The sequence below is a fragment of the Apteryx mantelli genome, chromosome Z, assembly GCF_036417845.1.
Source record: "Apteryx mantelli isolate bAptMan1 chromosome Z, bAptMan1.hap1, whole genome shotgun sequence".
NCBI lineage: Eukaryota > Metazoa > Chordata > Aves > Apterygiformes > Apterygidae > Apteryx > Apteryx mantelli.
In genome coordinates this window covers 26,995,812-27,008,370 of record NC_090020.1, presented here as the reverse complement: position 1 = coordinate 27,008,370, position 12,559 = coordinate 26,995,812, and the positions used below count along the sequence as shown (strand labels likewise).

The 12,559-nt window shown below is 37.0% G+C and overlaps 1 protein-coding gene across 1 annotated transcript in view; it reads right to left on the bottom strand.

Moving 5' to 3' along the window:
• The window catches only part of TMC1 (transmembrane channel like 1), a 62,598-nt gene that overhangs the window by 26,601 nt on the left and 23,438 nt on the right, over window positions 1-12,559 (bottom strand). Inside the window, exons 7-9 of the mRNA XM_067316045.1 lie at window positions 6,103-6,209; window positions 4,772-4,870; window positions 272-414 (exon numbers count right to left, since the gene is read on the bottom strand). Coding sequence (XP_067172146.1) covers window positions 272-414; window positions 4,772-4,870; window positions 6,103-6,209 — 349 coding nt within the window. The remainder of the gene's footprint in view (window positions 1-271; window positions 415-4,771; window positions 4,871-6,102; window positions 6,210-12,559) is intronic.

Genomic DNA, 12,559 nt, shown 5'->3' with positions numbered 1-12,559 from the left:
TGCTATGTTATTTCAGTAAAGATTTTTCCCACTTCTGTGAGACTGTGACATGCTTGCTGGTGCAAGAAAAAATATATACATAGGCCTAAGGAATCTCATGAGACTTTGACGTAAACTAGCCTTTCCTTGCAATATAGTTCTATTGACCTTGCATTTGTCCTGTTCTTAAAATTATCATACTCCACGCATTAAAAAAAAAAATCTCAGTAATTCAACACTGGAATTATCTCTTTTTTAACACATCTTTACTCCAGAGCCAAAGAGAACTTACGTTCGAATGACAATCATAAAGCTGTAGCCAATAGTCCCAACTCCAACAAGGAAATATGAAAGAGGCATTCTGAACTTTAGCCATCCAATTGTCCTCTGGTTATTGTAATAGCCATAAAAGAGCACAGAATATTGTGCAAAGCCCTGAAAAGTCAACAAAAATTAAGTAACATCACCAGTCTGTAAAATATGCAGATAAACAGAAATTGTATCAATAGCAATGAACTGAAACATGCATTTCCATGCATTTGAGGCAGTTATAAGCATACTATAATAAATTTTGAAATATAGAAAAAAACTCCTTTTGAAGTTTTTAAAAATACTTTGAATATTTCATGTTTATTTTCAGATCTCTTATCCTTAAAACTTTTCTTGGGCATTACAGTTTAATGAGTCAAAACTTTTTTATCCACATACCTCTTGTTGAAAAGAAAACTTTTTCATCCACGTACTTTTTGTTGTAAAGACAGAAACACTTTGTTTTACAAAATTTGTTTCACGAAGCATAAAAGTATGAGAAATATGAAAGTATGAAAGTAATTTCAACAAAAATGTCAGATTAGTAATTTATTTTCCACATTTGTAAAATTTCCTTGCATGTCCTGTTTGGTATAACATTCTCATACACTTTCTACCCACACTACTCTGTCAAGAAATGTTATTTGCTGTTCACAGGTGATATACATTATTCAACAGGTAGCTGCATTTTATTGAATGATTATTATGTATGCACAGGATTTTTTAAGCCTATCTTCCAAAGCTATAAAAGTGCAATGTGAGTGTATCATCTTTTTCAGAAATTCAAATTTATTCCCTTTTTTAAAAATCTTAATGTGAATGACCTTTTCTTTGGGTCAGATTGTTGATTTTGCAAAATAATTTACTGGTGTACAGTCAACTACAGGTAATTTCTGGGTTCTAAAAGTAATCAGAATAGTTAAAGCTTACTGATAATCTTCAGGTTACAGCAAGAATTCACCACCTTGGAAGGACACCATATTCAGAAACCTTTACAAGGACAGCTCAGGTTATGCACAGCAGTGGCAAAGCTCTTGCTGGACATAATGAATTCAAGTCAAATACAGAGTTCAGTGAAAATGTAATTGGTGGATAGATTGAGCATTATTTTGACACTAATACAGTGAGCTTAGGATTTCTTGAGTTAAAACAGCCATTCACTTCTCTTCTGCTGCTAGTATTTCTTAAAATAAATCCTTTAGATTGTCATGCCATTAGACTAATATCCTTGTATATTATCAAAGACATGCATTTGATTTATTGTAGCTCTTACTATATCTGAAAAAAGTCTTGGTGTTATCTGCAAAACCTCATCTGCAATTCTTGTTAAGGTGAAAATAAATTATTAATATATGATAAATAACAGGAGTATTCAAAATGTCTTGGTTTGATAATAAATATATTTCATTTTCATTAATATTGGACTAACTTTTAGAGATGTGCAAGGATATAACAGATAATAGTATTTGCTTCTCTGATAAGGGAAATATTATTATAGAACAATTTTATTACTAATTACTAGTAGAACACCTACACTGATCAGGGCACACTCAGATGCAATAGCTTGCCTTTTGCATCTTTATGTTTATTACAGCATCTTATAATTCTGTGTTAGCCTGTGTTTCTGTACAGCCAGTGCAGTTCTGGAAAGCCTTTTGGATCCCTCAAAGTATTAAAATATCTTTTAAGTCACTGTGCTCTGTCAAGTCAGAGATAATCCCTCTACTGTGCATAATTCAGTATGTTGTTTCCTGGCCTTTGCCTACAGCACTTCACCATGAAACTTGAAATATTTTTAGCTGTGTAAAGGTGAGCATACATGGAAGATCATTTTCACTCCTTCCTCAGTCTAACATAAAAGAAGAGTGAAATAATAATATTGGTCAAAAACATTATTATAATGAGCCTTGAGAGTCTGATTCCTTTAGATTTGGACTATTGTCTGATCTGTAGAATATACAGTGTTAAAATTGAATTCCAGGTAGAATATGCATGAATCCAAAACTACTTCTCTTTGCCATGTCAATAAAATGAGTGCAATATTAAGGACAACAAAGCAAAGAACATTTTGAGCTCATCTTTTGTTCCCCATTTTGAAGATTGGTGGGTATTTTTAGAATGTGAAATGATGTTTGGTGATATGTATTCAGTCACTTATAACTTACTTTGTAGCATACAAAAGTTGCTATCAGATAAACAATAATATTTCCTACTATGTTTAATTAAAGATGTCATTGCCTTTGGAGAATGTTTGTCAATCTGACATGCCTCAAGAAAGTTCTTTTGAATCTGAACACTTCAGGGGATTTATCTCTTTCATTGCCCTATTCTACATTTTTATTGCCATCAGATTTGCTCCCTGTGTTAACTGCTGCTGTTATTTGCTAGACTTTCTTCTTCAGAGCTGTCAGACCCTGTTTCTCTCATTTATTATAAAATTCCCTTCTCCTTCCACCATCTGTCTTCATTCATCTCTTTTTTCTCCAATCCATTTCTTTCAATACTTTCTTCTCATTCTCTGTATAAACCTATTCACCTTTCTACTGTCTTTACAAAAGCTCTAAGTTACTATATGATTAATTTTTCTCCAATATCTCCCTGTTGTTTTAACCTCTCATTTTAAAATGTCATCATCATTATCTAATTTCCCAGACACATCTCTAAATGTATTCTTTCCGTCACTTAAATATAACTCCTGATGAACCAAATGCAATGTTGTTTTATGTAACAGTCATTGCAAAATGTTATTCAGATGGCTCTTTAGAAAGGCCAAGAGCCCTTCTACCCTTAGTAAGCAAAGGGGGCTCACCATTTTATGTGACCAAATAGAGCAGAAGTTGTCTGATCACTTTATATACATTTACAGTCAAAAGACAGATAAACATACCACTTTATACTTGTTATATATTTTTTTTAATTCAGTGGTTTACAGTGAGTAAGCCTGAAAGAATTGCCTGTAAATGAGAAAATTAGCGTATTCAGTTCAGTTTTCTCCTACATTCTGTAGTCTTCCAACCAGATTCCTCATCTGCTGATAGATGAAGATGGAAAATAGAGCCAAGAAAAGCTAAATAAAGGACGAAAATCTGGAGTCATTTGAGGCTCTACATAAGAGTATTGAGCTACAAACAGAGGGACCTTATCTGGGCTTTTGTCCAAGATCTGTATGTCACAAGATTAGGGACCTCTGCACACACTAACCGTAGTCAAAAATGGCAATAATAATGGGAGGCATAGCCACTATACCCTTTCTATGTTTTTTCAGGAGGGATAAGAGTTTTCTGTACATTGTCAGAAGGAGAGGTAGGAAAATCTGCCTCTGCCCCCTCCGGGTTGCTGACGTAGACCCTGTGCTGTTCCCTCCACCAGCACGGTGGAGTTGGACCTCATGGGCGGCAAATCCAAACGGAGAGGATACTTTTAGAAGAGCCCTTCTGCTGACAGCTGAAGCGGCTGAGGTGTAAGCTGGAGGAACCTGTGTCTGAGTTTATTTGTCCCCAAAATGGGTCTGCTTCCAACATCATATCTTTGCCTGCTGCTGTTAAAACAACTCAAGTGCTGAAAGATATGTATATGCACAGCTCATTGAAAGTCTTGGTACTCCTTATAGAAAGGAAAGAGTGCAGCAGATTGAGGGAGAAATCACACACCTAAATGGATGCTGCTTCTATTATCTGAAGGAAAATTGTAACTAGATGTGAGGAAGAGTACTTTTTGATGACAGCAACTGCAGGCCATAAAAAACTCTAACAGCCTTCTAACAAAGATACTGTAACACCAATTTTATTGTCAGCTGGCTTTATACAAAATTGTATCATCTTTGTATAAAGAGACCAACTACAGAGACATGCCATTGTGAAAAATTAGACAAAAATATGTTTTCACAGAGTAAAAGTAGTATGACATACTTAAGAAAGTACCATTAAGGAAGTATAGGAGGTGTAGTTCCCCAGGGTAGAATGGGCATCACATCAACAGTAAAGAATTAGAGCATGTGTCTCAATACATCTAAAATAGCTGCATATGCCACAAGATTGAGAAAAGCTAAAAATAATATTCTTTGTTTTAAAAAAAAGACCTACAGAGCATGTTTTGTTTTGTTTTACTTTTCTTCTTTTTTCTAATTCATACTGCTTCCTTGGATTTGGAACCTTAACTCACATAAACACAAAGGGCCACTTTCACCTGTAAGGAATGGATGGCAACCAGAGATGTGAATCCAGCCTAAAGACTTTTTCCCGTACATCTTTTTATTGCTAAAAATACTAAAATGTGCACGTGGACACTAGACTTCAGTATGATATGTTTTACCTGAAGGAAACATCTATCTTCAGAATCATGAAAAAATTAGGTAAATTATTTCTATTTCTATTTTTTCCTGAAATATTTCATACAAAATCTCTGAATATTAAATAATGAAGCAAAAGTCGACAATAAGCAAAGAGTATTGTGAATATGCAGTGTTGCAAGAATATGTACTTACACTAAAATCCCAGAGAGTAGCAAAGTTCATAGCACTTGCTTCTTCAGCTCTTGGGACAGTTTTTCTAGGTAAAGAGCCATATGGCTTTCCCATCAAAGCCTGGAACCAAGAAATGAGAGAAATTTACATTTTAAAGCAAAATACTAATAAAGGGAAGGAATATAGATCTGACAATTGTTAGGAAGACTTATTTTGTGCAACTTAACTGTTTAGTGAGTATGACCTACTTCTCCACTTCTTTCCATTCCTCCTCACGTTAATAATTGGAACTATGTTAAAAGTATGCAGTAATGGTAAGGTTTTTTAATTTAAAGTGATGTTCTGCTAGCTTCAATAGATGGTCATGCTGTGCCTCTTACATTCAGAGGCAACAAAGAGGTCTGAACTCCTCTGAGGAGTGAGCTTGTCTTACAGACCAATGGATTCATTTTTCTCCCATTATCGATTTTGCTGCTTTGTTAATAGAACTGTATGGGCAGATGCTACGGATTTAGGTTCTGGATGATGACAGTCAGGATGCTGAAAGTCTTCCTCTTGCTGGTGAGACACTTGCCCAGTATATGTCCTCACTGGGCCCTCGCAAGGCCTCACCCTGGAAATAGTTGGCATTTTCTCAGTTTTTGTTTCAGTGGAAGATAGAGCTGTTAAAATGCAGTACTAGGAAACTGTTGGAAACTCTTATCTGATCTTTTCACATCTGCTCACTAGGAGATAAGGAAAGAGGATATGAAACAGTGAAATCATGGAGATGGCACAACACTTTTAATTTCATACAAGTCCTCTTTTTAGGAAGACGCTCTAGCGGCCCAAAGGTACTAGATAAATATTACATTGCACAAAAGTGATTTTTGCTTGAATTACAGCATTTTTAACAGTGAAGCAAACAGCTCAAAATACAAGGGGCTTCTCTCATGCCTTATCCATATGTGCATGTTAAAGCTGCTGAAAAGGACCCGTGCTGCCTAACAAGCCTGGAATATATCTTCATAATGTACATTATGTCAAGATATACTCAGCTGCTGCTTAATCTCAGTCCCTCTGCTTGGTTCTCCACATACAAAAACACAACACTGGCTCCATCCCAAACCACGTGAAGTCATTTGGGGAAGATATTTTACCTGCAGATATTTTTAAGTCATGTCTATTTCAAGAGACCTCTCTAGAATCAAATGTCCATGAAGAAAGTACACCTTTACAGCCTTTGTACAACTTCATAGCTCTTAATGCATAAAGATGTTACAAAATTAGTTGATAGTCCAGTTTTATGAAATCTTACAGCAAAGACAGAAATTCATATAACAATTTTCAATGATAATTTAAAGCATTCTCACCTCAGGAACCATTACAAGTCCAAAGGTGAGTCCAAAGAGAATCATGTTTATTCCGTACATCCAGCGTAAGAATATGAAATAAGAAGCTACTGATGAGCCAAAGTGACCTATGAAAACACAAGATGTGAAAAAAGGGCAGATGGGTTAGTCCATTTGTGCTTCTCTACTTTAAGGTAAAATTGCTCAAAGTTTGCGTAAAATAAATAAAACCAGGGGAGGCTTTTCATTTTCTTTATTACTATAACCTTAATGCCATTTTTCCAGATTGCATACTAACATTCAATGACTTGACAAAAAATAAAAAACAGAAACAAAAAAGCATAAGTGTTATTTAGACACACTATTTGTAGTCATGTAAAATACTGTCATATTTACTTATTCAAAATCTTCTAATAGCAGCATTCAAAGAGAATCACCCTTTTTTCATTTTTCCTTTTTTTCTGATGTGCATGGGAGTGTTTTTGACATGTTAAGAAGTACCAGCCCAGTTTTAATGGGAAGAAGTACCAAATTAGCCAATGGGAACAGTCTTTCCAAAGGCGCAAAGTACTTGTAAGTGCTTGTCTAACCCAGTTACTGGTGTGGTAACTGGAGTTGTTCACCGGAGAAGAAAAAAAGTGTTGTATACCCTTTCCTTCTTTTACATTGCTATTGATGTACTCCACCCGCACCCAGGTGCAGAGGCAATCCCATCCAACCAAGTGCACAGAGGAAGCCTTGGACTACACCGTTGATGCAGCGCTGTGCAGGGAGGAGGAGGCTGCAGAGGAATCACAGTGCAACAAGGGCCTGATTTGACTGATATCTCTGCAAGTGAGGCCAAAGAGAAGTAACAGTTTGAATTCAATGCCAGCTTGCTGCAGCACTGCTTCTGCTGAATATAGAACAGCTGATGGTCTTGTTCATCTGGCTGTTAGAATTAGGAAAATACCAGATTTCATTTCTATTACCAGTCATTCGCATGTAAAAACTGACCTTCTCACAAGTTTTTTCACACACACAGTCTAGTGAAGGAGTCTGATGCACTCTGATGGCAATAATGAGAGGCGAATCTCTCTGTGCATAGGAATTTAGATTGGTGTATCCACACTGTTTTGCAAAGCCCTGTAACAGATTTTTTTCTTTTGTAATATGCTGTTAACACAGCTGGTGCCATCTGTGGTTTAACTATGCACTTCTTATCATACTAACAGAATCAGTAGAAAACTTAATATGCTTAAACTGGTATAACCCCACAGTATTAGCAGACATCCATTTATAAGAGGCATTTATCAGAGCTGCGCAAAGGGAGAAACAAGCCATTTTGTCAAGGATTTCAGCATTTCTAAAGCTGCTTGATTCACAGTTCAGATTGAAAACAATTTTGAAATTCTCCATGAAGAAGAGGACAATCTTAGCAGTTGTCTATCTACTGGGGAATCTGGGCACAGGCATAAGGCGAGAGACACTTAGTCAGTCAGCCTGGCTGTGCTATGTCAATTATCCCATTACAACCCTACAGCCCTTTGGGATGCCATGGACTCAAACAAATTAAGTGCAGGGAGTCAGGAAGGTTTCTGGTAGCAAGCAACCTTTGATGCCGTAGGACCTTCCCTGCTGTGTGTTTTGTTTTGGGTTAATCCTAATATTCCCTCCTGTCAGAAACAGCTTCCTTTCATGAATCTAGTTACAGTACAAAAAATGCCATCCTGATGAAATCACTGTTATGCATCCACCTGGAACATCTGTATTAAGACACTGCATTGGAATTACACGTATTAGTATAGTTATTGCAAATCACAATGCACAGTCTGATATTGACCTTAACTTCTTTTCATCCAAGAGGCAGGAACAGCAGCCTCTTTTAAGAGGAAGGCTCAGATGGGGATGAAGATAATTTAGCTGTGGATGCCCTCCTCCAGAATGGGCAGGTCCAAACAGGGGACAGCAGGAAATGTGGAAAATGGTACATACAGCCTGTGCCAACTGTGAACAATGGTAGTCCTAGTCTCACCAGATGTTTGAATCCACTTTGAAGTGCAACATGTTCAAGGGATGGATGAAAGTCTAATATTTTAAAATAGGCATCAGCCATCCTTTCCAGGTTGCTGGTGCATCATCCACAGCCTTGCTATACATTGGGATCCATAGTTCAAATGCCAGCTGTGGAATGAGGAGACTCACTGTCCCAAAACGGCAATGTGCACCTCCCATAAAATTCTGGTGCACAGATATTATTAAATGTCTGTTCTGTAAGAAAAAAGCAGTGGCCTGGAAGAGTCAGACCCAGCTGAAGGGGGCTGTGATAAAAAGGGCATTCGTTACAGAAGGGAATATTGTGAAAGTAGGAAGAGCTAAAGAGGAAAATTTTTTTCTGTTAGGGCTTAGATGTAGTAGTACTTTTTCTATTCTTTTTATTAATCTCTTTACTTCTTCATTATCTGATTTATTATTAGCAGATGATATTGCTGCACAATAATCAGAGAAAGGAGAACTCTTTCAGGGATTACAGTATAGAAAAAGATCTAAACATTAGCAATCCTCCTGTCTCTTGTCCGTATGCCCACCAGAGACAAGTCTTTTGTAAAGTTTAAATGTGTGGGTAATGTGACTTTGCAGTTTGGGTTATAGTATGAAACAACTATAACAAGGGTGTGTCTTCTCGTGCCAAAATAATGATTAAGATTTATTCCTCCTATAAGAAGCTTTTTTTAGCCTGTCTAAAGCACAGTGGTGTAATTGTTGAATTATCTGACTTGCTGTGGTCAAGGTGTTTCCTGGGTATCTATAAGCAGCCTTGAAATAAGAACCTGACTTGTTTTTCCAAAGCCGACAGGGACTCTTAGATTTACACAATATCGGCTGGTCTCCTTTGCAGATTACTCTGACTCATCTTAAAGAAGCCCCTTGTTTATTAAAAGCATCTTCCTGAAGTCTGTTTATAACTTCCCATCCAGACAAATCTGTGGTCAAAAAAGAAAAAGGATAAACCTTGTCTCCCTCACCATGGAAGTTTCCATGCAGAATGGCCACAACTCCAGGTACAGAGAGCTCTGACCACAACAACTACAAAGCTGCTTAGTGTGAAGTCCTGTCTTCCCTGATCTTTCTAGCATATAAGCAACGGTCCAGGGAAGCTTTCAGTTCAGTAGCGCTGTCAGGCTCAGGCGTGTTATTTGCCACTGTTCAACACGTTCTTCAATTGACCTTATTTACCTAAAGCTGTAGCTACTTCTGTTTACACAGAGTGTGTGAGGTCATTCTGTTGTTTTCATAAAGTGTGTTTCTTATAGTGTTATTTTCTTCCTGTAAGTTTTCTGATGATATGTTATCAGTTAGAATTAACCCTGTACTCCAGCTATCTTAGCAACATTTGTCTGAAAGGAATGAATCTGTAGTTGTTCACTAAAGATATTGATTGGGACTGAAAAACCTATAGCCCTTGTTGTGGTATAGCTGCAATACCTTTTTCTTTTTAAATAGGCTTGAATTTGTTGGCCTTCCAACGTTAGTTGGCAATGGTTGGGTGACACAGCTACCTACCTTCTTTTGCTTGTGTGAGAGGAATCTTTTTACAACTTCTAACATTGTTTTACCAGTACAGCATATCTTTCTAAGTCAAGGGAATCTTCCCCAGAAGTACTCAGCTGATCTTTTGCTACTATATGGGACTTTCAATTATATCGTTTGCAACCTCCCTACAACCCAGGCTAATTTTGAGAATGGACCAACACCTAACAACACTAGAGTGTTAGCATCAAGTTGCTAAACAAGAGCTTCTATTACATGTTAACTTCTGACCTGCATAACAAAGGTGACAGTCAGATCTGTGTCATTTTATCAAAAATGACTTGATCTCCTTTGCTCTGTTGATCTTCTAGATTTCAAATGTAGGTATCATTATATGCCTACACTAATATTAATTTATAATGCAGAGATCATTAGTGCTGCGAAATGATTTCCTTTTGGACTGAAACTAGTCATGTTTGGTCTGTGTCCAGATACAATATTTAGAAGGACTGAAGGATAAACATTAGCTGCTCTAAGTGGATAAAAAATTTCATTTACTTGCCTCATTTTCTACTATAAACAGTTACTGCCATATTTGGTTGGGATTTTTTTATAAGCAGCTCAGCTTTTAGATGAAAAAATGCAAATCATCCTCATGTAAGAGCACAGACATGACTTATGCTGAGAAGTAACTGGGTGGAAGCTAAGAGCTGTGAGGGTTTGCTGAGCATAAACAATCCCTTTGCACACGCATTTAACCAGACAGAGAGTTTCGCTATATAGAGTAGTTGCACATAAGTGTCAGTCTTTTATTCCATTCACAAACCTCTACCTTACACTTTCCGTTAATGGGATCATGTAAGATTCAAACAGAAGTTTCATAATTTTTTTCCCTCTTTCAGGCATTTTTGACATGGCCTGTTATACCCTGATAGTACCTACACTTCAGTGCTTAGTGGCTGCCTTTATGCTGAAAGAAAACAGCTCATAGCACAGCATCAAAAGTGATAATTAAGGATTATATACAAGTTTTACCTCTAGGTTTTTTTGGCCTGAAAGTGTTGCTTATTAAACTTTAATCCCATGATCCTTCTGTTGGAAGGAGCAGATCCTGTCTAGGAACATTTCCTTGCTAAATGTGTTCATCTGCCTGTTGAAGTACACCAAATCCATGTGTGTATGCATGTGTCCTAGCGGACAAAATTATCACAGAAGAAGCAAACCAGCTTAAACATGCCAAGGGGCACAATAACATGGAAGGCAGTTGTACAGACCAATCTCTGTGGCGGAGAACTGAGCCAGTGAATTTTGTTAGGTTCATGTGTTGGCAGGCTGTCGAAAGAGCAGAGGATTGGTATGCTGTGCTGAGGCTGTCTCCCACCTTACTAGTGTTTTGAAAGGTAGACTTATTGTGTGATAACTACACTACAGGTCTGTTTGCAGCTGGCTGTTGTAACATACATTTGCAAAATTGAAAACTCTTTCTGAAAACAAAAGATTCCCAATTCCTCTTGCAGGAGGACTTGCAATCTCCTTTAAATCCAGTTTGTCCTTACTACCAAGTCTATTGTTGCATGAATAACCAGGGACCACTGGGGACCATTGCTTAAAATTTCTGAATATGCAATATGATACCTAATTTTAAACTTTGACAGGATGTTTAAAATAGCTGAAGACTCCAATCAGTCACCTGGAATTCATTCTGTCTCACTTTAAAGAAATTCAGTGAATAATTACATACTAGGCAGAAAGGCCAGTCTTTGCTTTTTCTTGTATATAATTTAGAGATTATCGAAAAAGCAGTGATATTACCAGATAAACAAACTCTCCTTGTGCAACTCCAGACTGATAGATCATTCTTCAATTTTTTTTGTATAACCTGTACAGACTGAACATTCATTATATATATATTAGTGATTTTCCAGCTTTTGTTTCAGACTGGCTATGTTTCACAGATCTTTGGGACATCTCATATTTAACTAAAAGACAGTAGATTTAAATGGAACTTTTTCTTCGATATCAAGTTTTCTTAATTTTAAATAATCCAGGAAGATCAAGAAAATTAAAGTCCTCAATTGGCTGAGGACTTTAAATAACTCGGAAAAGGCCTGAGAAAATATATTTTATATTTTCAGTTATCACTAAATAAAATCACATTTTCCTAACTAAAGACATTTTTGTTTTCCTTCTGAAAATCTTGCCCAACTTTCTTGAGAAGTCTTTGCCTATTCTTAGTACGTAGTACAAAAGCTATGTAATCAAAGGAATTAAAAGCTATAGAATCAGAGGAATTAAGAAAAACATGAATCATCAGAATTTATTATTCTCTTCTATCTCCACACATAGCATTACTAGCCATCAGGTAATGCAGATGTTCTGCCTCATTCCTGCTCCCTCTCGCAAATGGATTTCCAGGAGTGGTCCAAACAGCCTACTTTACCTGTCACAATTTGATATTTACTGCTTGTTTCACTGTTCTATCTCCTCCTGAAATGAGCTGTGGTGTAGCCAGTGCTCCAAGTGCCTTTACATTGCCCTATTTTGCCACATGAGACTACAGTTTGTGGGAACTAGCATGACTAAGCACTCACCACAAACATAATTTTGTCTAACCACAATATCTGTCTTTTAAATAATGATCCTGGTGTCCAATCATTTTCTTCAACCTTTCTTGAGTCTTTTGGGTAGACTACAGATCACAGAGTGGTTACAAGTGCTGCCGGCACCACCAAGAAGATTCTCTAAATTGTTCAATATGCCATATTTAGCACCTCTTGTGTAAAGGGAATTTTAAGCAACCAAAGATATTTTACTACCAGATTCTTTATAAACAGCATCACACATATCCTATTCCTTGTCTGATGTCAGGTGCTTAAGTCAGTAGTGTCCCTGTCATTGTACAAGTGGCTCCACTGAGCTCCAAAAGAAGAAATGGTTGGCGCAGTGACCTAGGAGTCAAAGATGAGTC